General features: G+C 35.7%; 1 protein-coding gene across 2 annotated transcripts; it reads left to right on the top strand.

The window, feature by feature from the left end:
* Positions 1-478: 478 nt before the first annotated feature.
* Positions 479-27,530, top strand: LOC114457635 (cAMP-specific 3',5'-cyclic phosphodiesterase 7B-like). Of its 2 annotated transcripts, XM_028439625.1 has the most exons (13): positions 479-698; positions 4,473-4,524; positions 14,734-14,823; positions 17,577-17,740; positions 19,259-19,322; positions 19,437-19,532; positions 20,721-20,821; positions 21,157-21,288; positions 21,373-21,464; positions 22,564-22,708; positions 22,812-22,908; positions 24,250-24,330; positions 25,866-27,530. In XM_028439625.1, exons 1-13 carry the CDS (start codon positions 678-680, stop codon positions 26,075-26,077), a joined length of 1,347 nt encoding a protein of 448 aa, XP_028295426.1. In that variant the 5' UTR covers positions 479-677; the 3' UTR covers positions 26,078-27,530. The 2 variants fall into 2 exon arrangements, with proteins under 2 accessions (XP_028295426.1, XP_028295425.1); XM_028439624.1 differs by lacking the exons at positions 479-698; positions 4,473-4,524 and adding an exon at positions 10,558-11,165.
* Positions 27,531-27,980: the final 450 nt, after the last annotated feature.

Here is a 27,980-nt window from a genome sequence, read left to right as displayed (position 1 = left end):
CAAACATTGCATTGTTTGTACAATATCAAATATATATATATATATTCTAATTGATAACTCTTGTCCAAGTAAAATCAGGAAATTAAAACATTCTAATGCTATTATCTTCAATACTGGAATGTTTATCATTAAATCAGGCACTTTTTCAGCATATTCACAAGGATTTTGTACAAAAAAAAAGGAATTCTTGGTAAATTATTGTCTGAGATTCAACTTTAACGTCCTGTTTATGTGGCTTTACGTTTACAATTTCAATGAATTACAAATTTAGGTTAATCGGTTTAATAGTCCCAACTCCAAAACACTTCCTAATTTATGCGACCCAATCATTTCCCTATATTTGATATCCTTCGCTCTGTGATTGGTCCACTCCCTCTAAGTCCCGCCCTGCTGCTGTTACAACCAGCCCCTCCCCTCCCTCCTCTCTGCGGCGTACGACACACAGCACGCGGGCCAGCGCATCAACAACTTCCTCCATCGGCTACAAACACCGTCCTTACCTCACCTCACGGTCCTGTAAGGTCACACACACTCCGAGAGAAGCAGTGAGTGTTTAATATTGACCTTAAACAGGTGTCAGCCTCGGTCAAGCCTCATATGCGGCTTTTATTCCTACGCCTGACACGGAAAACTGTGCGTGTGACTCCGCCGCATCCTCCAGCTGCCACAATGGTTACATGTCCTGTTTAATGGTCGAGGTAAGGCAACACCTGGGACTTCATTCATCACACTTATTATTATTATTATTACATCTTTATTTCTGCTGTTTCTGCGCAGACATTAGCCTTTGTTTACAACAAATATCACTGTTGCATTTTTAAGGACAGGCACTATGTATAAGATAAAGAAGTGTTTTATAGAAAATATCATGTTATGTCATAATGTGACAGCTTTATTTAGTTTAATTGTTATTATTATTATTTTATATAAAATGAGTGCATATGCAGCTGAAATCCCCAGTGGTGGTTCACTGTGACCTTGCCTGTGATGGGGATTGTGTTGATCTGCACTGTAACATATAGGCCTTGTTTATTATTGCTATGTGTCACGTCAGTGTATTGACAGAATACCCAGCAGCAGCACCCCCACCCCCCCACCCCCACCCCCATTTACACTCTGCAGTGTACATGCAGGCAAAATAAAATGCTGGTGATCCAGAGGAGAAACCATTGTACAATAAAACATAACATGACTGCTATATGCTTGACACTGACATTTCATATGCATTTATTCAACCATTCGTCTGCAAAACAAATTCGAATAGCTAGAGCACAAAAATGTTTGCAAAGACTGGAAATATCTAGTTTCTTATGGAGTTAGATTTGTGTCAGAAATTTTTTTAAATGAAATTTCAATCAAAGATCAAGTGTTCAAATGTAGAAAAAAATATTTAAGACCCAAATGATTGCATTTGAACACATTTTTTTTTTTTTGATTGGAATTTCTTATTTTTATTTATTTTTTATTAAAAATGTTTTGTTTTTACTGAAATATTTTATTTTTTATAGAGCAATAAAGACACAAATTTACTAGCCATAATATGGTCCAAATACAAAAAAGACAACTTCAATTAAAAAAAGAACATTTTAAAAAAAAAAAATTTGGAAAAAAATTGAAATATATATATATATATTCAATCCAAGAAAAAGTGTTCAAATTAGGGATGTAACGATTCACTCAACTCCCGATACGATTCAATTCACGATACTGGGTTCACGATACGATTCTCTCACGATTTATTTTACATAATGGGACTGTAGACAAATTTTTTTTTTGGGAAAATAACTAGAAAATGCTGTACTATTTTCCTTTTATTTTTCATTGTCAAAAGAATTCCTTGATAAACTATTCAAAACAATGCAATTTAATAAATAAAGGAATAGTACAAATGAAAATGAAGCCTATTAATTTAAATTCTGGTTCAATAATAAACAATGCAAAAATGCATAATAGTTCTTTTTCTTTTAAAAGTGCAACTGAAAATGTATTTTGTGCCTTAACAATTGGACTTTTACGTCATATTTGTTTGGACCAGCAGAGGGCGCTGGTAACACAGTGGTCGGTTGGCATGCTATGCTAGCAGACAGAGCTAATAGAAAAACGTGACTTTTACAGATATTCAAGTAATATTACAGATATTCTTTCGGTGCTAAAGGGGTAATGAATCATTTATTAACATATTTAAGAGTAGAATGCGGCCAGAAAGAAAGTATTTGCAGACTCCGCCCGCCGCCTACACTTGTGGATAACAAAGGTACTGCGATTCAATTTTCAGAAAATCGATATCAACCGTGATACCTATAAATCAATTTTTAACTGCCTTACGATTAATCATTACATCCCTAGTTCAAATGCAGATAAATATTTGAGACCCAAATAATTGCATTTGAACACTTTTTTTTTTTAAATGTTTTTTTTATTGAAATTTCTTTTTTTTTTTGTTGATTTAAATGTTTTATTTTTATTGAGCAATGAATACACAAATGTACTAGCCATAATATGGCACAAATGACGACTTTAAAAAAAATAAAAGTATATTTATAAAGAAAAAAAAAAGTGTTCAAATGCGATTTTTTGGGTTTCGAATATTTTTTTTGCATTTGAACACTATTTTTTTCTTTGAATGAAAATATTTGTTTGATTTAAGTAAACTTTTGATTGATTACATTTTTTTTTTTTCTTTGATTGGACATTGAATAATAAAGACACAAATCTACCTCACAGTTTCTGACCTTTTTTCACAGTTGCTCACAAAAAGATTATCAAGTGAAATAGCTTTTTTTTGTTGATCAAATATATTTTGGTAATACAGTGAGTGTATATATATCAACATTGGTTATTTTCTCATTATGGTTAAAACTTTGTGTGTGAATAAAAGATAAAGCACAAATAAGGAAATAACTGCTGCAAACACATAACACTAACCTTTGCGTTTGCTTTTTACAGTAACAGTGTTGAATATAAGCTATACACCTGAAAATGACATATAATTTAATTTTACTCATACTGCTGTAACATTGTACTGTAACTTAGGGCTGGGTGATATGAACCAAAACTCATATTTTCAATATTTTTTCCTCAAAATGGTGATACAAGATATAAATCTCTATTTTTTTTTAATTCAAATGAAGTCTGACCAGAAAGACAATTCAGGGTTAAATTTGCTGATGCAAAATTCCACACAGGCACATTTATTAACAAGCATCTGCATAATATGTACCACTTTTGGCTTTTTCTCCAATAAGGGACAGCACGTGTGAGTGAGTTCTGTAGTGTGGCTTGTTTAGGGTTTAGCCTGAGTTAGGATGCGCTCAGCAATAAATCTTAATGCTTAATTAATTGAGTTAATTATTGTTGTTACTTTTATATTTAATGTGAACATAAAACTAGTTTTAATTTAGGCTGCAACAACGAATCAATAAAAATCTACTATTAAAAGCGTTGGCAACAAATGTAATTATCGATTCATTGCATCTTGCGGCTTATGTGTCACTGACCGTGATGCAGAGCCATTTGTTTACCTACCTACAGAGTGTTTGTGTGTACGCGCACGAGTGTTTTTGTGTGCGCGCAGTGTTTGTGTGTGCGCACACCACGAGTGTTTGTGTGTGCGCGCACCACGAGTGTTTGTGTGTGCGCGCACCACGAGCGTTTGTGTGCGAATGCATGAGTGTTTGTGTGTGCGCGAGCACGAGTGTTTACGTGTGTGCGCGCACCACAAGTGTTTTTGTGTGTGCACAAGTGTTTGTGTGTGACTTGCGTGCATTAGTTTGTGTGAGAGACACTATTTCAGTTCAATCTCTTTAAGCAGGGTTTAAATGTGCTTTATAGATAAACTGTTTTTTTTTTTTTTTAAAAAAAAACCTGATTCATTGATTAATTTATTGACAGATATCGTTTTAATGTAATTATATTTTCAAGGAGTTATCTGAATCTAATCAGTATTTGACCGACTTATCAGAGCTTTGGCATATATTGTCTACAACAATAAACAGATGAAGAGAGTCAGTGACCATAAGGGACGACCATGTCAGAACACATGATTAATGTGCAAACTGTGTCTGGAGGAGCGCAGCACGCTGCCTGACCCACTTTCTCAGCGTTGTTGGCTTGAATTTGGATCTTTTTCTCGACCAGAACAACAGAACAGATGTCAGTGTGCCCACCCTCTGTTACTCAACAAAGTGAAGAACTGCCAACAAACAGATGCCATTTCTAAGAAATAAAGGATTTGAATATGGAGGATTTAATGTCATTTGTATATTCTTTAAAGAGTTGACTGTGAAGAATCCAGAGCGTCTCTCTTAGATGGCACATCATTGTGAAAGTTATCTGTGGCCTCACTCGTAGCCTCACTGTGACTTTTAGCACAGTTTCTTTTTGCTAGCAGGGCTCATCGATGCCCTTTGTTAACATTTGAGACTGTAATACTAATATATTTCCTCTTTTTTTTTTTTTTTTTTTTGCCGCAGAGGTGTGGAGTTAAAAGGTCGGAGCAGAATGCCATACAAGTTCGCACGCTGGGTAAGCTCAATAATGAACACTTCAGTATTTGTGGTCGGCTGCTGATCTATGGTGCACTTTGTTGCAAGTCTTTGGTCCAGTTTTATTTCAGGGTCTTTACAGGTTTCTGAGAATACTAGCTCCTGTTTCTTACCAGTGTCTTTACTCTGGAAAACTCTATTGGCTATATCAGTTTTACTTCATGCCACATGTGTGAAACTCAAAGCTGACCCTTTAGATCATCCAATTTGGCCCACAGAAAAAAAGTAAAAATGGTACAGAACATGTGAGTTTTTGCATAAATTACCAAATATTTAAGTTGTTGCTGTCTTTGTCCCTCTAAATACACAAATTTAATTAATTGACACATTTGCAGGGGCAAATATTGTTGTTTTATGTCTATATCACGACTGCATTTTTTTTTTAATTGTAAATTCTAGAAATGACTCAATTTTTCTGAATGTGTTCTCTTAAAAATCAAGGACTTCAATAATGATCTTGCAGGAAGTGGAATTGATATTCGTCACTTGTTGCTTGGATATTGTCAGCACCTTTCAGACTGTGTGTCAGTTATATGTCAGAGTGAAAAGTAGGGCACATTAGTGTTAAAATTGCACTTTATTTCCAACAAATCTGCAGCTCACTTGAGCTCAAACTGAACTGGATTCGGCTTCTGAGCAAAAATGAGTTTGACACCCCTGCTTTATGTAATAAGAGGGCATTTCATTTTTAAAATCTTATACAAAGTACACGATTTGAGGACAAGATAGAAGGGTCACCATTTGACTTTTGTGTGTCAAGTAGAGCTGAAACTAATCGCTGACTTTTTCAATGATTTGCTGATCACTAATGCGAGGAACTGGATTACTTTTCCTTTGCCTGATTATTTTTTTTAAGTTTAAAGCTAAGATTTTTTAAATTGTGCCTGTATTTAATCAAAAAGTTGTCCTCATCCACTACTACTGCCAGTGTGAGCCCAACATCACTGCCAAAGGGACGTTTCTGGTGTTTTCACGAGATCGAAGTTGTGCCAAAACAATTGCAGGTGCCGAATTTGATCAAAAGTTAATGTCTCGCGGAGTGACGTCATATCGTCATAAACAAAAATGGCTTCAAGCAAATCACAGTCTTCCTTGTCTGGCAAAGAAACACCAAAAATCACAGTCATATTGAAGTTAAAACACTTCTGTAACTCATTCACTGCCAGCGCTTTTCAGAGCAGCCAACCCCATAATGCCAGGTGTTTTAGATGATTTTCACTGATTTTTTTTTTAAGACCCACAGAATATTTTGTACTATGACAATCTGAAATCTGGGTTAGTGTTTTGTTTCTAGCTTGTTTCGTTCATCCGTAATCAGCAGTTGAATAGAGACAAGTTTCACACAAATGGCCAGTTTGTGACAAAAAGCTGAGAAAAATGTGTTTTTCTGAAAAAACCTATTTGTGACTTAAGCATATAATTATTTTTTTTTGCGTTAGTGACGCCTCAACATTGGTTTCCTACTATAAAACTACAAAAACAACACTGAGACCAGGATTTTGATGGCAAAATTATTATTTTGCTATCTAGGTCAGAATTGAATGGTTTGCTTACTGTATTTTGGCGTTCCTCCAAGTCTCTCCCCCATCATTCTCCCCACACGCAATTTCCTCCTCCTCACGGACATGCCGAGTCTCACCACTTGCCTCGTTTTTTGATCGTTTCCCCTCACCATCACGACACTCTCAATAGTCTACTTAGTTCCACACATGCTGTGGTCGAGTGTGCACTCTGGGAGCTTCAGCATTTCCTGTCTTGCAAACTCGTTTCCTCTCCCTCAGAGCTCTTCCCAACACGGGTGATCTCTCATCCAAAGGTGCGCTGCTGCCACCTACATGTCACCAGTTGGTCAAGCTCGATATTCACAGGAGAGCTTGACCGTCTCCTAGCAACCCCACCCGAAAAACACAATTAACGTCTTTCGACGTCTTTGGCAGTCAATGAGTTAAGAAACTTTTTTGTGTCATTGCGTCAAGTCAAATGGCCATTTGTGAAATGGATGGATTCCAAAGCAATTTCAACCTTTGACATTTGTTTGAGAGTAAGCTGTCCCATTTTTACAAATTTTTGTGTCTTTATCTGCGTTATAAAATAAATGTTAGTCATCGTCCCCTACAGCTTAGTTTGATTTTTGTCAACAGCAAATTCCCCTAATGGACTGTCAAATTAGAAGTAATGCGACACCTTGCATGCCGGTTTAACCAAATTAAAAGGTAGAAACTATTATTTTGAGATGTACATATGATGCAACTGTTTTTTGTTCTTGTCACGAAAACTGTTATTTTATTTGAATTTTTCTTTTTGTTCTCTTCTCTAAGTTCTTGCTGTCGTTTTGACCCGCTATAAAATGTGCCGTGGTTTACCAACCAAAAGCAATAAAACCGACATATTTACCAATTGATTCCTGTTTTCGGACTTTCATTTTTCTTGGCTGACCCCCTTTTCTTGCTTTCTGATCCATCTGAAATGGCAACGAGTGAATCATTTTGGAGCGTGATTAATATGGGTCAGTTTCCCACGCAAACTTGCTTTTCCGTTGCAGAGCAGAGGGGAAGCTCAGTGGCGTTGTGTACTCACCATATTGACACGGATTGAGCAACGGGTGAATCATCGATGCTTTTCACTGTCATGTCCAACAACCTACTTATTACTGTTCTGTGTTTGAGCTTTTACCAATTCTACCGTCTATTTTCCAATTACTTCCTTTGACATTCACCTGCATTTGTGGTTAGTTTTCATGTTTTTGCAAAGTCACTTCAGCAGATGCACTCACCTGATGTTTTTAATCCAAGCCGTGAGAACCATCAGCTTTATTTCAATGAGAACATGTTTTGTTGCTTTTCAACAAGAAATAAGTAATTTTTTTTATTTTTAATTGTAGAATTTCTTTCCTTGTCTGATCATGTAATCAATGCAAAATTTTCCATTGAGAATCAACATAAACAACTGCCAGATGTCAGTTAGGAGATCAAAGTGGATTTCCTAAGGAACAGATGTCTGAATAAATGAAACCTTGACAAATTATTCAAAAAGAAGAAAAAAAAATCTCGCTGGAATTACTACGTGGAAGTCAAGGAAACTTCAAAGGAAACATCAAAGCAATCAGCAGACGCCTCTGACAAAGACGGGCAGTTGTCAGTCGAAACATGTCAAGAGGTCAAAGTGGATTTCCTAAGGAACAGTTATTTGAATAAATGAAACCTTAACAAATTATTGAAAAAGAAAAAAATCTTGCTGGAATTACTACACAAAAGTCAAGGAATCTTCAAAGGAAACATCAAAGTGAAAATTTTATCGTAGAAAAATCCAAGCAATATGGTGTCTTGTTATGATACCTTACAAAAAATTTTACGCTTTTAACAGATGTTGATTTTCTCGTAAACAATTTGTTTTCCCTAATGAAGTATGTTTATTTTCAGTAGAATACTCCAGTGTGTCACTTACAGATGTAAACTACTCCCTAAATCAGAGAATCAACCAAGATTCAAAGCATTCAGTTACAGATACAGATGGCTCAATAAGAAGAAAAAATAAAACCTAAAAGTACAGTCAAGCAACTATTTGCTGTTCTAATCCTTTACATAATTAAAGAAAAATACAGATTTTCAAAAAAAAAAAATCTTCATAGACTTAAAAGATCAGCCTCAAACAGTTTCTGCAAGAATGATTTAGTACTTGGGAGATTTTACAAAGGATTTTCAACATCCCTCTACAGTCTTTGGGAGGGTTTGATGACGTTGATTCCTAAAAATTCCACAAGGTTGAATCCTTGAGCGTGAGAGACAAGCGTCGTCTCACTGGCAGCTTCTCACGCTTCTTCACAGTCTGTACCTTTTATCTTCACCCTCTTTGTCTTATGATTTCGCACAATCAACTTCTTACGTATGTTAAGGGGACCTTCAAGGCCATTTGCTTCACTTGGTGTGTGTGTTTTCAGTCCTTTGGTTTTCCACATGTGACTGTTTCTCAAGAGAACATTTTGCTGGAAAGCAAAGCGTGTCAGTTTTTTAAAACCGTCCTTTATTTGTCGAGGACGTGCTGGCCTTACATGTGTGTGTATATGGGAACATTGTGTTCATATTTGGTCAGATTCCCAGAAAATAGCCAGTTATTGCTGTTTATGTATTTCAGGTACATTGACTGTTTTCTAATAGGAAAATTGTATCATTTTTTTTCTCTAGTCCAACTGAGTTTAAGTTTTTTATGGGTTATTTCGGTCAAATTTTAACAAAAAAAGTGACGAGAAAGATGTTGTGTGCTTTTCACAATCAATAACACAACTACACATCACACTGTCACTAAAGCAAAGGATGAACTCACTGTTTGCCGTATCATATAATATTAAGTAATTAAAGAATAGCTCCACCTTCTAAATATACGTCATGACTTTTAGATCCTTCGTTAAAAACTGATACTGATGCTTTGTGATACCGTTTCTCAAGGGTGACCACAGTTAAGATCAGTTTAATCTCATAACTTCAGGAAGAACTCGACGTCAACTCATTTTTCAGATTAGGTCATTTATGTAGAAGAAGATATGACTGGAATATGACGTTGGATTCTTTATTTTTATTTTTTTAATTCATTAGATCAAATAAAAGCTTTGTAATAGAAATCCTGCTTGCTATTTTTTTTACCAGAAAAGTTACCTGGACAAATAAAGAGTAAAACCATGTTAAACTGTGGCAAGTACAATGAGAATAATAGCTACTTTATAGTTTTAATGCAGGGGTTCTCAACCTTGGGGTCAGGACCCCATTTGGGGTTCTGAGACACAGGAAGGGGGTCGTCAGATGCCTTTTTAGAATATTTTTGGAACTGTTTGAGCCCTTTTTCTGCAACAACACCACACTTAACCCATCTTCATCAATTTTTCTTGCCATATTTTTTTTATCTCCCCTTAATGCATTTTTGCTACATTACAATTCTGCAACTTCTCCATCAAATTTCAATTCCTTTTTTGCACTTTATTCCACTTTCAAGACATTTTTGGGACTTCTAAACCCTTTCCATTACTTTTCCCTTCTAATGTTGCATATGTTGACCCGTTTTTGACACTTAACCTCTTTTCACCATAATTCATGCGTATTTTTGCCATTTGAGCCAAATTCACGATTTGTAATGCCCATTATTTGCCAGTTTAAACTAATTGTTCTCCCCATTTCTGCCACTTTTAAGCCAATATTGACACTTTGAAACTTTTTTTTTTTTTACCACTTTTTCTGTCTGTTTTTGGCAACTTTTAACCAATTTCTGTGGTTTTTATTTTCTGATTAAAACAAGAATTTACATCTTTAAGATGACTATATACTATGGCGCAAATATTAAATAAACTTCCTGGATAACAGTGGATATTATTCAGATAAATAAATAAATGTGGTTATCACAGATTCATGCAACAATGGATCATCATTTTGCTGACTTGGTGGATGGGCCCCAAAAATTTCTCCCCTTTATTCCCCCTTATAAGTGGCTCGGTCTCCACGTTAATGTTTTTTTTTTGGTTCATGTCTGTGTTCAACCACGTTCAGGTCCCTGGTCTCTGGAACTATATTTTGGGGGTCGCAGACTGAAAAGGTTGAGAACCGCTGTTTTAAAGGACATTGAATACCTATATTTTCCTCAAATGTTTTGTATTGAGGCACAACTTTATTTAGATTTAATTAAGCGGCCATTTGTATAGTTTTTTTGTCTCTAAAATGAACCAAGTTACATTAATGTATGAGAAGAATAAGCAGAGAGCCTATGTGCTGCTTTAAACCTCACACAACCCAAATTCCCACTGATGTGACCATGAGACAGTGGTTGTGAACCAAAAGGTCTGCAGTGATTCACACAAATCCCATCAATCTGGGTTGAGGAAGCAGTAGCTCCATATATGCAGACACAGAGAAGGAGAGAGAGGGAGAGGAAGCATGTGAGCGCCGTCAGAATGATGAGAGGAGGAGCTTTTAAGCTCCAGTTTTCTGCTGGGAGTGATTCCGTAGAGGAGAGAGAAAATGCGGCAGAAGGACTGAGCAGCCTGTCACTGTCCGACTTTGGCAGACACGGACGGACGCACTGGGATTTGCGCTTTCTGGCTTTTGTAGATTTAACTTCTATGTTTGCTGTCATTCTCTTTGTGTCTCCATCCTTCCTGCTGCTGTTTTTATCACTCTGTCCTATATTCAGAGCAGCTGTATCTCTATCTGCTCATACCTGACAGCGCACTTTATTTTCACTTTTTATATTATTTTATTTTTTGCTTTTTTAATTGCGTTTGTTTTATCGGTCCATTTTTCTGACTTGCCCCAATGCCTGTCCTCGAGGGGTTCTGGAGCCCAGATCTCAGGATGCGGGACTCTAGTCTTGGTGTCGCAGTGTGTCCCGATGAAGCTCCTAACTCACCGGTTTGGGGTCCTCTTAGGACTCCCCCAGTTTCCTGTGGTGGTCTTTCGCTGGCTCTGGAGCTGCCAACACTCATACGACAGCTCAGGGCAGCTTGGAGAGCACGCAGGGGTGGCCCCCAGGGGTCACAGAGGAGTCAAGGAAACACTTGGGTAGAATCAGAAAAAGAGATGGAAGATGAGGAGGAGGAAGAGGAGGAGGAGACGGACATAAAGAAGAGTACACGTTTGGAAGGTAATGCATGATTCAAGTGGAGAAGTGCTTGTGGCAGTAGGAGTTTTAATTAATGTTTAATGGCCAACGTCTGTTTGAATTACTTACAGGCGTCATACATGAGAAATATGGAAGGGGTGAAAGAAAGACTTCAATGTAATAATGATAATTTTTTGTAAACAAGTAAAGTTCACATCAATTCTTTTTGTTACTAGAAATACGGTTTTGTGTTTTTTTTAATGCAATCATTCTTTGAAGGAATTACTGTCTAACTGTCATGGTGCGTTTATTAAAGAATGATTAAAGAAGCGGGCTTGTAATCGGAGGGTTGCCATTTAAATCTCACCCGGGCCAACACTGGGATGTTGAGCAAGTCCCCCAACTCCAATCCAGCTGCTCCCTGGGCGCCTGCCCTCGGCAGCAACACCTCAGGGAAAATGGGTAAAATAGCGGGGAACAATTTCACTACGGTGATGAATAAAGGTTATTTACTCTCTATGGAGAGTTATTCTCTCTATATAAAAGGTGATCACTTAACTATAATTCATTGTTTTACAATGCACAATAAATTAATGTCACACTTTTCAACAATAACTTGGATGTTTATTTCAAACTTGAAATGTTAAATTAGTACATGGTCTTTTCTTTAAGAGGCTGAATTTTCACTTTAGTAATCTTAGAGGCCAATGTTTACAGATTTTAGGCAGAACTAAAAGAGCTTTAAAAGTTGCCTGACAGTGAAGAGATTGTTGATTGAAGCTCTTTTGGATTTTCTATGAGGAATTTGCATGTTTTTCCTTGAATTTTGGTTAGAAAAATGCTTGAGAACAGTTGGAGTCTAATGTAACAACAAGAGTGAACATTTCTTTTTCTTCTCTGTGCGAACCTTGGAACTGGTTACAGGTTTTAGTGGATTTAATAAGAAGAGTCAGGTTCCACTGCTGAATGACTCGTGAGCACTATTACTTTCTCTAACCCATAAGAAGGGCTTTCCCCATCCAACTCTTTAGCATTAATTCTGATGATCACCTCTCACGTATCACGTATGCTATGGTTTCATAGAGCGAACGAGTAGCCATCTGGGTCGTGTTTGGTTGCACCTCTAAGTAACGTTTGATACTGTGTGTAAAGTGCTATAGAAATTGTTCCAATGACTCACTATCTCTGCGGACAGAGATATTGAGGATTGGAAAGAGTTTTAAACAGTGCACATACTGCTGTAGCTTTAGACCTAAAGTACAAATGTTATTTGATGTATTTGACGTATCATGGTACCATGATCAGGATCACTTTAAAGGCCTTTTATTCCCATTAATAACCATACAGTAGGTCCAAATGTGTGGGCACCCCCATTTTCTTTTTCGAAAATGGCGATAAAATGTGCACTCCGATCTGATCCTGACAAACCAAGATCGAAATTTTGAAATTTCACCAATGATGAGAGATGAGGATTTTTTTTTTTTTTTTCAAACTGATCCAGAATCAATATATTTATCCGGATCAACTCTAAAATATAATGGAATATTCCATTGCGTAAAGTCTATCTTTGGTTAAAATGTACTTGTGCACTAAAATCCTGCTAACAAACAAAGTCAATCGAAATATTATCAAACACGGTAAATATTTCTTTTGAAAAACCCTTTTGATTTGAAATCTCAAAGAGTACCAGTCCGTGCAGCCCAGGCGGGTAGATGTGGTGTATAATATATACTTTGCATGTATTGATGTAACATCTGTCTGCAGTGTTTGAAGCTGTGTTTTTTGTTTTTGGCTCTGCATAGGGCAGCAGCGTGTTTCACCCTCAGTTTTTGGGACATTTTGTGCCTCAAACGCCCACAGATTGACTGTAACCAATCGAACGCGCTCTCCTCACCTTCACTCGTCTCTGTGGAGGATGCGCACCAAGTTTCTGATTTTGCGTTTGAAAAGAAGGATTCATCTTCATTTATTTTCAATTGTGTGTCTGTGCACAAAATGTGCAGCAAGTGTTAACCTTCGCCGCTGCTGTTTCTTTAAGCAGCCTTCACAGCTGATTCACGTTTTCATCCTAAATGACCCAGTTCTGTGCAGCGTAGAGAAAATGACCTATTTACGTGCTGAGAGTTGAAGGAAGAGAAAGTAATAGATGAGAGGCTGGCGACGGCAGAGGAAAGGATGGATCAGATGGAAAATGGGGAAGTTGGTGTTGGAAGGAGGGATAAAAGGAAAGATTTAAAAGATAATAGGGAGGAATAAAAGTGGGATTAAAAGTGAGAGCTGGAGGGGATTTATTCGTGAATCTGTTTTGTCGCTCTTTTTCTCTGAAGACATATTTCTTTCTCCTTCCCGCCTGCCAGAGCACAAGATAAAAAGAGGCCCTTTTTCCATTTTTCATACAAAGTTGGCCAATGTGAGTCTCATGCTTCAGTTTAACAGCATGAGTCAGTTTGTTTCCAAACACCCTACATTTGTCTGTTTGGCTCTAACATTTATAAATATTTCAACATTCCACGCACAAATGCCCTATTTCCAGTTCACATACTGGTATATTTATTTACTGATGAATAAATGTAAAAATTGGCTGCTCTGGCAATCTTGACTCCAAGGAAATTTTGTTTTCTTTTTTTAAATATGTTACGGTTTCATTTATTCAGACATCTTTCTTCAGGAAATTGTCTGAATAAAGTAAATTTTCCAATTTTTCAGGAAATTTCCTTAAAGTTGAAATTTACTTTGATCTTCTGACATGTTGGGAGATCAAAGTACATTTCAAAGTAAATTTCCTGAAAAACGTTGCGTGAGTAGATGCAATCTTAGCATATTATTTCAAAAAGAAAAGAAAATGAACTTGTTTTCCTGACTTGTCTGGAGATCAAAGTCAATTTCCTGAAAAAAGTTGTCTGAATATACGAAACCTTAAGAATCTTCACAGTTTGTTTCTGTTAACCAAAGTGGGTCACAGCACCTGGAAGTTTAGTTTAGAGTTTTAGCTGCTGTTAGCTTCAGGACTCAGTGAAAAGCCAACCTTAGGGATACAATAATATGCTCTAGTTCCCCACAACTTATCTGTAATTTATTACGTTTTCTCATAGTTTAGTAGTTTATCTATTTGTACATCTGGGAAATTCCCTTTTAACTAAGATCTGAGATTTGATGAGGCTACTCGTGTGTTCTTCACAGTTTAAAAATGTCTGAAAAGCCATTTCTGTTGTAAACGGAACACAAATCCTCATCAGCACAGAGACGTGGAGACTAGTAATGTGTCTCAACAGCTGCACAGTAGCATGAAATCTATTTCTCTCCAGCAAACTCAGAGTTACAAAGGCTCCTTTTCTTCCACTGAGGCCGATATAAACATTGTATGCAGAAAACGTACAAAAGTGTCCTGGATTGACCTCCTCCTCCTTCCCCTCCTCTCTTCTTCTCTTCTTTGTTCCCCTCTATCTATCTATCATCCTCCCTCATGGAAAGTTGACTATCACTCACACGTATAGACATTATCTATTATCTGTCTCTGACAAATCCTTTCTAATACTGTCAAATGTTTACTTCAGGAAGGTTAACCGTGGTGCTTGTGTTTACGTTCCCTTTTCTTTGTGTCTCCAACCAGCTGATGGCAGACTGAACACTGGTCATGCTGGAGTGTTGCTGGCTGGGAGACGAGGCTCCTACCCGCTGATTGACCTGCACATCCTAAGAAGTAAGCTCACAATCTAATGTACAGCTGCTGTGGACACACAGATATAGATTTAAGATGGATTAAGGAAGCACTTAAATATTCTTGTTTATTCAAGGTCATGTTTACTTCAGATACTTTCACAATTAATCTTCTTTTCATTGGAAAACATACTTACTGTGATTAATAAAAAAAAAAACAATGGCTATCTAAATCATCATTGTTCAGTTTACAGCTGTTCTTTGTTTATCTTACCGTTTGTTGAGGTCATGTGAGGGAAAGGGATTGAACATGTCTGTGGAGCATTGACATTTTAATGTTGTTTCAATGGCGTAAATGTTACCATTAAAGCTTTTGTATATTTTTTTACTTTGAGATTTTGCTGCACTCATTAAAGCGTTAGAGGTTCATTTTTCATCAGATGACGTCAGTGTAGGCTTCTAATAAATACATTAAAGAACAATTGCGTAAATATATAAATATACATAAGGTTGAAATTGCCGCTCAAAGTTCTTGATCGCTACTGTCAAATATTATTGACATTGTTTGGTTTCTTTTATTTGTTTATGTATTTTTGTGATGTGGATTTGTATTAGTCATCTGAGTATTAGTTAGTATGATATACAGTATATATATTATCTAAGAATTGTCATGTTCCTCAAGCATAAAGAATGGTTGGCCCTTTTTGCCACTTGTGCCAATTAAGAGTGTGACGATATCTCGATACGGCGATATATCGCGATATTTTCCCGCACAATCGATTATCGTAAACTTATGCCTGGAAGTGTTTTTCATTATTTTCTTCATAATTTATTGTGTTTCATCACTGGATGAAAGGGATTCATTTGACTCTTTATTTTTGTAGTTTGTCCCCTGTATTCCCCGTGATATCACCTCACTCTGTGAGACATTCAATTTGAGCCAGATTACCATGTAAACTCCAAAATAAAAAAATCACTATTGTTTTGATGCAACTTTCAGTTCATTGAACACGAGAAATGTGTTGGAAAATCAAGTTTTTTTTGGGGAAATGAGTAAAAACACATCTATGCATCAGTCTATGGGACTCCACATCCCACAATGCAGTGCACAAAACGTTTCCTAAAATGTCAAGAAGAGTGTTTACAGTAAAGATGAAAGCATTTAAGCGACAACTAGAACCTTTTACATATTTTTATAGATGCATGTGCAAATTTAATGCACATGCATTATTATTGTGTGGCTGCATAATCAGGCGCTGTTTTTTGTCTCAATGCAAGTTCATCGTCACAAGTGAACAAAAAAAAAGCAATCATTCTTTACGCTTGAGGTGCATAACAGTTCTTAGATAATATATAAACTGTATGTCATACATACTTAATACTCAGTCATCCTACACTGGTTCTCGGTTCTAATACAATTCTAATCACAAAAATACACAAACATAAAAACAGAGATAAATAATTGTGATTAAAAAATACATTAAATGTTTTTTTTAACATGTTTTTAAAAATAATTACAATTTCTTCAGATTGGTTCAGTTTCCATTTGAATGAAGCAATGGACATTTGCCACAGACTTACTTCCTGTTTCAAAAAAAATTCCCTTCCCACCTTTTCAACTCTCTCAAAGTTCAATGACAGATGTTAAACCCAGTGTTTTCATTTGTTTACCTCTCTAGTTGTTTTTTAGATCTATTGTCACGTCAAAGAGAAGCTATTTTGTTTTGTATTGCTTTCAGGCACGTTACGCCCTTTAACACTGATGAATTAACAAAAGGATTTAATCATGTTTTTGCAACAGGAAATACAAGGTCTGCACCTGGCACGAAATGAAAACGATGATGTTTATTATAAGATCCGACCACACCTTAAATACGATCTGTTTACGCCCTAACTTCATTTAAATCTATAATTACATTCACTGTCCTGAAATAACTTTATTTTCACATGGTTTGATGTCACACTGTGAGGAAAGTATGAGAATGAATTTAGCTGGATTAGACCCACCCTCGCTAGTTTTATCTTCCTGTCTGTTTCACAACTGTATATGGAAACTTTTCAGTCAAGAATAACACTATGTATATCTTCCAGCACGGAGAGTCTTTCTTAAAATAACTTTTGCTGATATTAAACCAGGGTTTTATGATTCTGACTGCTCGTCTAGATATGAACACTATAAACATTGTCGTGACTAAGCATGAATTTATGGAGCGCCGATTGTGAAGTTGCGCATGCTAAAATAACTTTTCTCAACATTTAGCAACAAACCACGTTTTAAAAAAAATGTACGCGACTTTTTTTAATCTTGCTTTTGACCAGATTTACAGCAATGTTTTAGAAATTTATGATATTTACTTTTCTCGTAAAAATACATCAATCTAAATCTAAATGTTAAGTCTAAATGCTAAATGGTACATCTAGATATTGAATCTTGAATCTAAAATTAATGTTAAATTATTATTATATTATATTTAGATTTAGATTTAACATTTAATATTTATAGTTAAAATTTAGATTCAACATTTAATATTTAGATTTAACATTGACATATTTTTACAAGAAAAATAAATATCACAAATTTCACAAACATTGCTGTAAATCAGGTCAAAAGTAACATTAGAAAAATTCACATAAAAAAAAAGAAGAATAATTCACATGCGTTTTTTAAACATGGTTTGTCGCTAAATGTTGAGTTTATTTTAGGATTCGCAACTTTACATATTAATTGTAATATTTTTGACCCATTTTTTTCACTTATTGTTTGTGATTCTAAATAGTGTGACTGTGTTATTTCAGCCAGTGCCCAGCAGGGGGAGGTAGAGTCCTGCACCAGAAGGAAGGTAAAGCGTCTGCTGAGTTTCCAGAGGTACTGCCACGCCTCCAGGTTACTGAGGGGGTTGGTGCCCCACACCCCCGGGTCCCTGCACCTACTGGATGATGACTACCTTGGACAAGCAGCTGTGAGGAAACAATTACATTTGAAAATATTAATTTTCCCCTGAAAATCAGTTACAATGATGTTCTCAACTACTGAAGTTCAAATTCAATCAACACCTCTTGTGTTAGCTTTCTGTTATCATCGCTTATGATAACAGGTTTTTAAATCAGCTGTAAAATACACAAAAAATATTATTTATCATCTAATTTGTTTTTCAGAACTGATAGGTAGAGGGAAAACATGATATGAAACATATTTTAATAATTGTTATCTATGTATTTGTGTTCTCACCCAAAATAAATCTTTGGTTGAGAACAGTAAAGCAAGCTTTAGATAATGGAAAAAATAACATTAAAAATTAGAGATAACTCTTAAAATAGACCAAGTAGACGACACAATTACATAATTTCATCAAAAGGCACTTGTACTTTTTATTTTACCGCAATTTCCTTTTATCTATGTATGTCTTTTTTTTTTTTTTTTTCATTGTTTTCTTTGTTTGTTCTGTTCTGTTTTGGTCTGTTTTGTTTTATATAAAAATAAAATGCAGGGTACTTTTAATGAATAATATTAGGGATGTAACGATTAATCGTATTAAAAATACTAATACTTTCTTTCTAGTCGCCTTCTACTCTTAAATATGTTAATAAATGATTCATTACCCCTTTAGCACCGAAAGAATATCTGTAATATTACTTGAATATCTGTAAAAGTCACGTTTTTCTATTAGCTCTGTCTGCTAGCATAGCTTCTCTTCTTCACTGCAAGATATCTGCATTCCAACCGACCACTGTGTTACCAGCGCCCTCTGCTGGTCCAAACAAATATGACGTAAATCAGTGCAATCACGTTTTTTTTTTTTTTTAAGTCCAATTGTTAAGGCACATAATACATTTTCAGTTGCACTTTTAAAAGAAAAAGAACTATTATGCAGTTTTGCATTGTTTATTATAGAACCAGAATTTAAGTTAATAGGCTTCATTTTCATTTGTATTATTCCTTTATTTATTTAATTCAAGATTTATTTTTAGTTAAATTGCATTGTTTTGAATAGTTTATCAAGGAATTCTTTTGACAATGAAACATAAAAGGAAAATAGTACAGTATTTTCTAGTTTTTTTCCCCAAAAAAAAAATTTGTCTACGGTCCCATTTTGTAAAATAAATCGTGAGAGAATCGTATCGTGAACCCAGTATCGTGAATCGAATCGTATCGGGAGTTGAGTGAATCGTTACATCCCTAAATAATATGTATTTGTAAGTCATGCAACTGAAACATGGTTCCAAAGTTTTGCATTTAATTACATTAAATTAAATTAAATTAAATGATAATTGACAGTTTTTATAGAATTTCCATCCCAATTACAATTACAAAGTCAATTATCTGAACTCATTTACAATTATATTATATTATATTATATTATATTATAACAGCAACTGATTTTCCCCAATTATAATTACAATTATAATCATGTCATAATTGTAATTAATTATGAAGGTGACTTTTTTCCTTTTTTTTTTTTGTTTTTTTTTTTTTACAGCACATGCTGTCCAAAGTAGGAACCTGGAATTTTGATATATTCCTCTTTGATCGTCTTACAAATGGTGAGATGAAGTCTTTTTTTATTCTAATTGGTGATACATAACCTTTTTTTTTCTTTTTCTTCTCTTAAATACAGTGAATTAAAATAAAAGCCATGTGTTAAACTTTTACTTTAGGTAACAGTCTGGTTATGCTGATGTGCCACCTCTTCAATGTCTACGATCTTGTTCATCACTTCCAGCTAGACATTGTGAAACTGCACAGGTTTCTTGGTAAGTTGTCAATGAATAAAACATGCTAAGTTTGACGTCTGCGAACTGTGAATTTATTAGATTTAATACGCCCCCGCTCTTAAATCATCATTACAGAACAGACAAAGAGTGAGATAATCTTAGCAGAATGGGATCAAATGACAGTGAAAGTGTCATTATTATTATTAATATCATTATTGTTGTGCCATTGGATGCTGCAGAACAACAGTTAGCTACAGTGCGTGTTGTTATGGTGGCAAAGTGCCCTGTCAGCATGTTTGTCTTTTCCTACACAGAAATAGACGCGCAATGTCAAACCATTTTAGTTATTACGCCTCAAAGAATGAGAAACTAAAAGAGAATGTTGAAAATAAATAAATTCAAATATTTAAAACTTAAGTACCATAACAGGAAATGACGTTGGTTAAAGTTGAAGTCACCCATTGGAAAATGACTTATTATTTACCTATTGTTAAAAGTCTTAAAGTAGTTCACATTAAATGTACCTAAAAGTATCTTGTGGAATAAAATGTACATTTAAGTATCAAAAGTAAAATGTGAATCAGAAGTACATTATTGATCCCAGGCTGAAATTCCTTTTTTATAGAGGCCCGAGAAATATTTGAATAAACACAAAACAACGAAAAGTAATCGTACATAATTCAGTAAAATACTGTTAATTAAATAAGGGTTAGATACAAGTGAACACATTAAAGTACAAAAAAATAATACAAATGTACAAATGCAATACATATATATACTGTGTGTGTATATATACACACAGTATATATATATATATATCTCAAGAAGCTGTCAGGCTGAAGCGAGCAGATGTTTGTAGCCAACTAAAAAGTACAGTTTAGTTTAAAAAATATTACAAAATTCCAGTATTAGTAAAAACAAAGTAAAAGTAATTTTTTGAATCTTCTAATTTTAGTAGAGTAAAAGTCCTGATAAAAATAAAACTCAAGTAAAGAACACATTTGCAAAAAAACCTACCATACAAGTACATTTTACATCATTATTAAACATTTCTGTTTACAACATGTTTCTATGCATTTGAGATTTTTTAGTTATTATTTTCAGTTGTATTTTCAACCTAAAACAAGCACTGACATTTATTTTTAAAATGTTTACACACACACACACACACACACACTGATGAATAGTTGTTGATTCTGATTTTCCATTTGTGTCCTACATTTGCAGGTATGGTGCAGGAGGATTACCACTCCCAGAATCCCTATCATAATGCTGTACATGCAGCAGATGTCACACAGGCCATGTACTGCTACCTGCAAGAGCCAAAGGTACTCATTCACTCATTGGTTTGAATAGAAGAATGAAGTTTGAAAAGGTTATTGTGAACAAGGAAAGTAGTCCTGCATGTCTTAGCTGACAGGAAAGAGACACCTTTAGATGAGTGTCTAAAGCAGGGGTTCTCAACCTTGGAGTCAGGACCCCATTTGGGGTCGTGGAACACTGGGAGGGGGTCGCCAGATGCCTTCAAGAAACTAATTCAGACAATTTGAGCCCATTTGCATCTTTAAGATGACTATATACTTACAGCACAAATGCTAATAAACTTCCTGGACAACAGTGGATATTATCCTGATAAATAAATAAATAAATGATGATGTTGTAGTTGGCAGAGCAGCTGAGTCCTCTGGACGTGTTCCTGGGTCTGATGGCAGCAGCCGCACACGACGTGGATCATCCAGGAGTCAACCAGCCCTTCCTCATAAAGACCCAACACCACCTAGCGTCGCTCTATCAGGTCCGTGTGCTGAGGGGTGCTCAACATGTGGTGCTCAACATGTGCTGCTGATACTCACATGTGCTCTGGATGTCACTCAAACAGAATACATCAGTGCTGGAGAGTCACCACTGGAGATCCACTGTGGGCATGTTACGGGAGAGTGGGCTGCTGTCGCACCTGCCTGCTGACATGTCGTAAGGACACACACACACACACACACACACACACACACACACACACACACACACATCTATACTACAGCTTTAATACAGCTGATAGAAATTAAGGGTTTCCTGATCCATATATGCGTACATAATTTGTTTTTATTGCATTTATTAAGGTTAATTTTCAGGGTCTTCTGATTTCCTTTTTTATTTATTTCATTCATTTAAACAATATGTTCATGTTTACGTTAATTAAACTAGTGGTTATTTTGTGCTTTAAAATATAATTTTCTGTTTTTATTACATTTATTGAGGGTTTTTTTCAGGGTCTTCTAATTTATTTTTTACATTTTTATTTATTTCTTGTGTTTAAGGTTAAAAATTCTGTAACCCATTGGTTGTTAATAAATAGGCCAGTTTTTCCTCATATCTACAGTTGCTGATTATTGTTTTAGCAATGCCACTTGACTTTTCTAAAATTCCACACTACGAAATAAGTAATAAAAATATGTATGATTTGTGCTAATATCGTATCTGGCCGATACTCAAGGCTGTAATATTGTTATCATGTTAGAATTGAAAAAGTTAAATTGGGACATCTCTATTAATAATAATAATGGTCTCATTATAATGTTTGGTATTCGTGTTTGAGCTGATTAATTAGACAGAAGGACAAAGAATCAATGCACAACTGATGAAAACAGTAAAAACGAGTTTGAGAATATAGATTTTTTTTTATCCTTTTTCTGCAAGTACACCAAACTTTTCATATTTTTACTTATTTTTGTCACTTTTTCTTGCCATATTTTTGCTCCTTTTAATGCATTTTTGCTACATTACTCCAATTTCTGCCACTTCTCCATCAGATTTCAATGCCTTTTCCGCTCATTTTTCCACTTTCAAGACATTTTCCGCACTTGTAAACCCTGTCCACAACTTTTCCCACCTAATGTCGCCTATGTTGACCCATTATTGTCACTTTTCACCTCTTTTTTGTATCATATTATTTAGTTACAAGGATAAATATTCAATGCGCAACTGATGAAAACAGTAAAAACAAGTTTGAAAACATAAGTCTGCAAAATGACATCGTAGTTGTGACTCAGTGGTGGCTCCCTGATCTCTGCAGGGGGGACATTGAAGCACAGCTGGGCTCTCTTATTCTGGCCACGGACATCAGCCGGCAGAACGAGTTCCTGTCGACCTTCAGGGAACATCTGGACAACCAAGACCTCGACCTTCAGCTGGCTTCACACAGGCACTTTATACTGCAGGTAAACAACAACAACAACAACCCCCCTTCCTCCCCATGGAATAACTGACTGTTTGCTCACATCACCACACACTCAGTGTTTGTTGATTTCTTGAATTATTTAGATCGCACTCAAATGTGCCGACGTGTGTAACCCTTGCCGGGTTTGGGAGCTGAGCAGGCAGTGGAGTGAGCGTGTGTGTGAGGAGTTCTACAGGCAGGGTGAGTCAATCACGTATAAACCTTCATTAGTCACTAGTGTTTGCTTTGATATTTAGTTTATCCTAAAAGAGGTGTTGGTGTCAGATTACAGTGAATATATGATACAGAGATTTAAAACTTAAACATTTATATTCGGCTTGATTTGAACAGTGAGTTTTAGAAGGGGGAGGGGTTAACATCAAAGCCAGAGATGTAATGACACCAGTATTGGAATTAGAAGTGAAATGTACGAATTAGGATAGTCCATCAAAGCGTGGTGAAAAATAAAGTTTCAGATAACCTTGATTAGAATCCTGCATTAAGATAGGCTGAGCTGAATCCACTGATACACAGGTCGGGGATGTTAAGATACACAACCGCAAAAGATGACGAATTCTGTCTTACCGTTGTTGTTTCTTAGCAAAAGTTGCTCCAATGTGCATACAACTTCGTTTTGATAAACTCAAACTGTGTCCAGGCATTTCTCAGTCGAGAAATATGTCCAATGAGCCTCCTTTACTCAGCTCTGATTGGCCAGGGCTAAAGCCCACACCAATAGTGTTTTATATCACACATTTCTAAAGGTTCTGAACTTTACAACGCTGTGTCAATCATTTTGATTGGTCAAAGCATTGCTGAATAACACCCGTGCGGGACAGCATCAAAGAGTGGAATGAAAAATAGCATTACGCATGGTACAGCACAAACCTGAATATGAATGGATATGTTCATTTCAGGTCAAAATACATCATCTAGTGGTAAAAAATAAGACTAATAATAATGATTGGACTCAAATTCACTGACGTATTACAGTTACACACTTCTTCTGAAACTTCTGGAATACTTTGGCAAAGTTGTGGCAAAAATCTGGCTGAACATTTTTTTTTATAAAAACATTTGTATCTTTGGCTTATTGTTTATTATTATCACCAAACATGCTGCAGTTGATGTCCATACATTAGCTCAATTATTTTTGTCTTTGTAGCCTTCCCTAATGAAAATTGGCTTTATATTTGATGTAAATCTCTGTTTTTTTTAAGGCTTTTTGTATTTAAAACTTGATTCATTGTCACTCATTATGGTATATTTCCAAAATTTCACATCATCTGTAACCATAGAGGGTCCTACTTCAATCTGAACAAAAATGAGCCATGTAGGTCATGTAGAAGCTTAGAAAAACGTTATTTGTGATGGCTATGTGTTTTTCGAGAGAAACAAGTATTTTTGATGTAATTCTGCTGACAAACAAACAAATACTGGTGAAAATAAGACCTCCTTGGTGGAGATAATGAACGTTTCACTGTGTTTTGTGTGTGACTTGGTCTTAGTTTGTGTCCTGCTCTGTTGTGCTGAACTCTGCAGGTGATCTGGAGCGGGAGTATGACTTAGAGATCAGTCCTCTGTGTAACCAGCAGGCAGACACTGTCCCAGTCATTCAGATTGGTGAGTACTAGAGAGCACACACACACACACTGTAGTGAGTGTGGCGGTTCCTAACGACTAGTGATGGGTTGATGAGGCCTTGTGAATCGTTGTGACACATTACCCAAACTGTATTGATACTGTAGTAATACTGTGTCGCTGTGGCTCAACACTGACATCTGCTGGATCTTATATATAAATCATCGCAGGCAATCTACTTGATTCAAATGATACACTGATGCAAAGACCTTGTATAAAAAGTAATATAATTTAAGCTATTGTATTTCATATTGTGTTATTTCATGTCTTTGATAAAATGTATTTGATATCTTTAAAATACACAGGTAATAAGGATTCCCAGGCTTGCTTTGTGGAAGCTTGATGGTCATAAACAAAATGATAAAAAATAATAATTCATAATTAATAAAGGGACATTAATGGAGTTGCAAAATGTCTGTGTTTGTTGTAGGTGTATTTGTGACTCCCTGAGGTAATACCACAGCATCGAGGGTGTTTTTATTCATATTTGACAATTCTGATGAACAAATGTGGCATTTAACTTGCAGAACATTAAATTAATCATTTGAATTAAGAGTCACTTTGAAATAGATTTGAATTCTGAGCGATCAAACTGAAACTGACAAATTTGAAACAAGGAAATTAGGACCATGGTTGGGGACGTCAATTATAATTATAATTGCATAATTGGTAATTAATTACAATATTTTGAAAAATATGTTGCTATTGGAATTGACTTCAGATAATTGACTTTGTAACTGTTATTGTTATGGAAATTTTTATAGGAACTGTCATTTACAATGTAATTAAACACAAAACTCATAGAGCTAGTAGTAAACCATTATTAAAACACTTATTTATCCTCAAGGGGCAATTCAGTTTCAGTTAAATAACATTGGAGGACAGGAATGGGAGAACTATGGGGCGCCGCCCAGACTACAAATAATAATACCAATATTTTCATGAATAAAGAAGTCTAATAAGGTAACCACGTGATGAGAAACAAATTAGATGATAGATAATGTTTTTTAGTGTATTTTATAGCTGATTTAAGACATGGGTCAAAACTGACCCGTTATCATAAGAGATGCTAACAGAAAGCTAACACAAAAGGAAAGTTACATTTCATGAGCTTTTTTAATAAAGGCTCATTAATTGGGATTAATTGTAATTGAAGTTTATTAATTGAGAACGTAATTGCAATTAATTTCTGGGGGAAAAAAATAATTGCAATTTTATTTGTAATTGGTGAAAATACTGGTCAACGTAATTATAATTGAGTTGTACCCCAACCCTGATTAGGACTAAATCCTTATTTACTGATATAAGACAACAAACTTTTTTTCCCGTTCATGCTCCATTGCGTTGTTGATGCGCAGTACAAACGTTTCTGCCGTCAAAACAACAGCTGTGTCGGTCACGTGACATTTTCTTAAAGCGATACACGCACCGACACGGGGTTTTGTTCTCTGCGCGGACACATCGGTGTTGCCGGATTCATCACTACTAACGGCGTCGTTCCGTCCCTTTCTCTCCAGGATTCATTTCCTACATCGTGGAGCCTCTTTTTGTGGAGTGGCACCGCTTCACTGACCCCAGTCCACTTTCTCTCACTATGATGGGTCACATCCACAAGAACAAAGCCTGCTGGAACAACCTGCGATGTGCTGCACACACGCCCACCCACTCCCCCACTGAGGAGCCCGAGCCTGAGGGAGGTGATGAAGAGGTCGATGATGAGATCCCTTAATCTTCATCCTGCTCCTATAGGATCCTGGCTTTGCTTTTATGAATGGAGGAGAGGGAGTGTTCACCTCCTCCTGGTTTGTCCTCCAGCTGGTTTCCTCCCACTGACTCTGAAGCTGGGAGCACTGGAAAGGGGCAAATGGCTCCCTCTGCTGGAGCCCAGGGCTGGTAGCAGGAGAAAAACGGTAAAAGGGATGAATTTGGAGGCAGATGGATGGTTTAACTTAGTAAATAAAAGTTTTGGATGCTGTGAATAAGAGACCTGATGTATCAGACATCAGCAGGAACAAAGAAATCGAAGGCGTATATTAGATTGATGCAAAAAGAAGAATGTTTGAGTTTGTACAAGGCTGCTGCTGTTGGAAGAATTATTTAAAAAGTCTCACTTATATATTATACAAGTCAGCTGGACTGTGATGAAAAAAATTTAAAAAAAAGAATATATCTCCTTTACTATGCTTAAAAAAACATTAACTCACTTATAAACAACATATTTCCTCTGTTTTTCTACTGCTTGCACTTGTATTGAATGCTTTTACCTACAAGTGTCTCACTTGTTGACTTTTCACTTCACTGAAACACACACACACACACACACACACACACACACACACACTGGATCCAGTAGCTGAAAGCGCAGATATCATCTGACACTATTGGGATGTTTTAGGGACCTACCGTAGTTTGATTGACTGATACACAGAGAGTAAATAATAATTAGAGCCACTTTTACTAAAGCTGTTCATCTTTTTCTACCGTGTGCGGAGCATTGTAGCACATCCTATGCACATGCAGTCGTCTTTTTCAAAGGGCCAAATCATCAGGACTTTGCATTTTAATGTAAAACTTCACTTTAAAAAAAAGCAGATATACAACAAGACTTTGACCTCAAGTTTTGCATCAATATCAACCATTATTACCAGTTCATCTCACATGTTCCAAACCTTTTTCTTATTGTGACCTTATTTTTAATATTACAAATTTTTGCCAACCCCAGATAAATTTTTGTTATAGTGTGTTCCAACAAATACAGAGTAGCCAAGATTAGCTCAGTTATTTTATTTGAATTTGATTTATATTTAGGTCAATGAAAGTACAGAATACAGTTGTTTGAGATTGTGTGTGGTGGTGTTTTAATTTAAAAAAGAATACTAATAGAAAAACCTATATGATTTTAATCAATCCTAAAATTTTATTATTACTAGACAATTCAGGTGACCCTGTTTTATTTGCAGGCGACCCCACATGGGGGTAATGACCCCAAGGTTGAAAAACCCTTTTTTTAATTTTATTTTTTTACTGAGATCATCCGCTAACGTCATGGTTAAATTCAGTGTTTAAAAATTATTATGGTGCAAGTGTACTGTCATGCCCACCCCCCTTTTTTTTAACTTTTTTATTCTTTCTTTTTATTTTTATTTCTCACTTTTGTTTTTTTTTTACTCGTCTATTGTTCTTTATTTTTATTTTTATTATTTTTATTCTTTTTTCTTTCGAATTTTCCCCTCTTTTTTCCATTTTTTTCACTTTTTTTTTCTTATTTCCCTTTTTTGCTCTTCTGTTCTCCCCCCCACCTTTTTCTCTTATTTTCCTCTTCTATTCTTCTTTATTTATTTTTTTTTTCCTTTTCTATTATTTTTTCTTCTTATTTCCCCTCTTCTTTTTTATTTCCACTTTTTTCTACTCTTCTAATCTTCTCCCCCCCCCCCTTTTTTTTTTTCCTTGTTTTTTGCTTTATTTTTTTTCCCTTTTTTCTCCTCTTTTTCCTCATCACACTGTAGGTCAATTAACTGACACAAACCTGGCAACTCTTCAATTCCATTTAATAAGTGAACAATTCTTAAAACCTGAAAACAAAGCTCACATCATTTATAAATAATATATGTTTCACTTTTAAAGCATAATAC

The sequence above is a fragment of the Gouania willdenowi genome, chromosome 24 (genome assembly GCF_900634775.1).
Source record: "Gouania willdenowi chromosome 24, fGouWil2.1, whole genome shotgun sequence".
Classification (NCBI taxonomy): Eukaryota; Metazoa; Chordata; class Actinopteri; order Blenniiformes; family Gobiesocidae; genus Gouania; species Gouania willdenowi.
This window is presented reverse-complemented; position numbering and strand designations above follow the sequence as displayed.

Bases quoted from the DNA above. Each gene is read 5' to 3' on its own strand.
- LOC114457635 (XM_028439624.1), top strand. From the start codon at position 10,838: ATGCCTGTCCTCGAGGGGTTCTGGAGCCCAGATCTCAGGATGCGGGAC. The intron at 20,822-21,156 runs GTACTCATTCAC...ATGATGTTGTAG, and splicing joins GCTACCTGCAAGAGCCAAAG to TTGGCAGAGCAGCTGAGTCC. The intron at 22,909-24,249 runs GTGAGTCAATCA...TGAACTCTGCAG, and splicing joins TGAGGAGTTCTACAGGCAGG to GTGATCTGGAGCGGGAGTAT.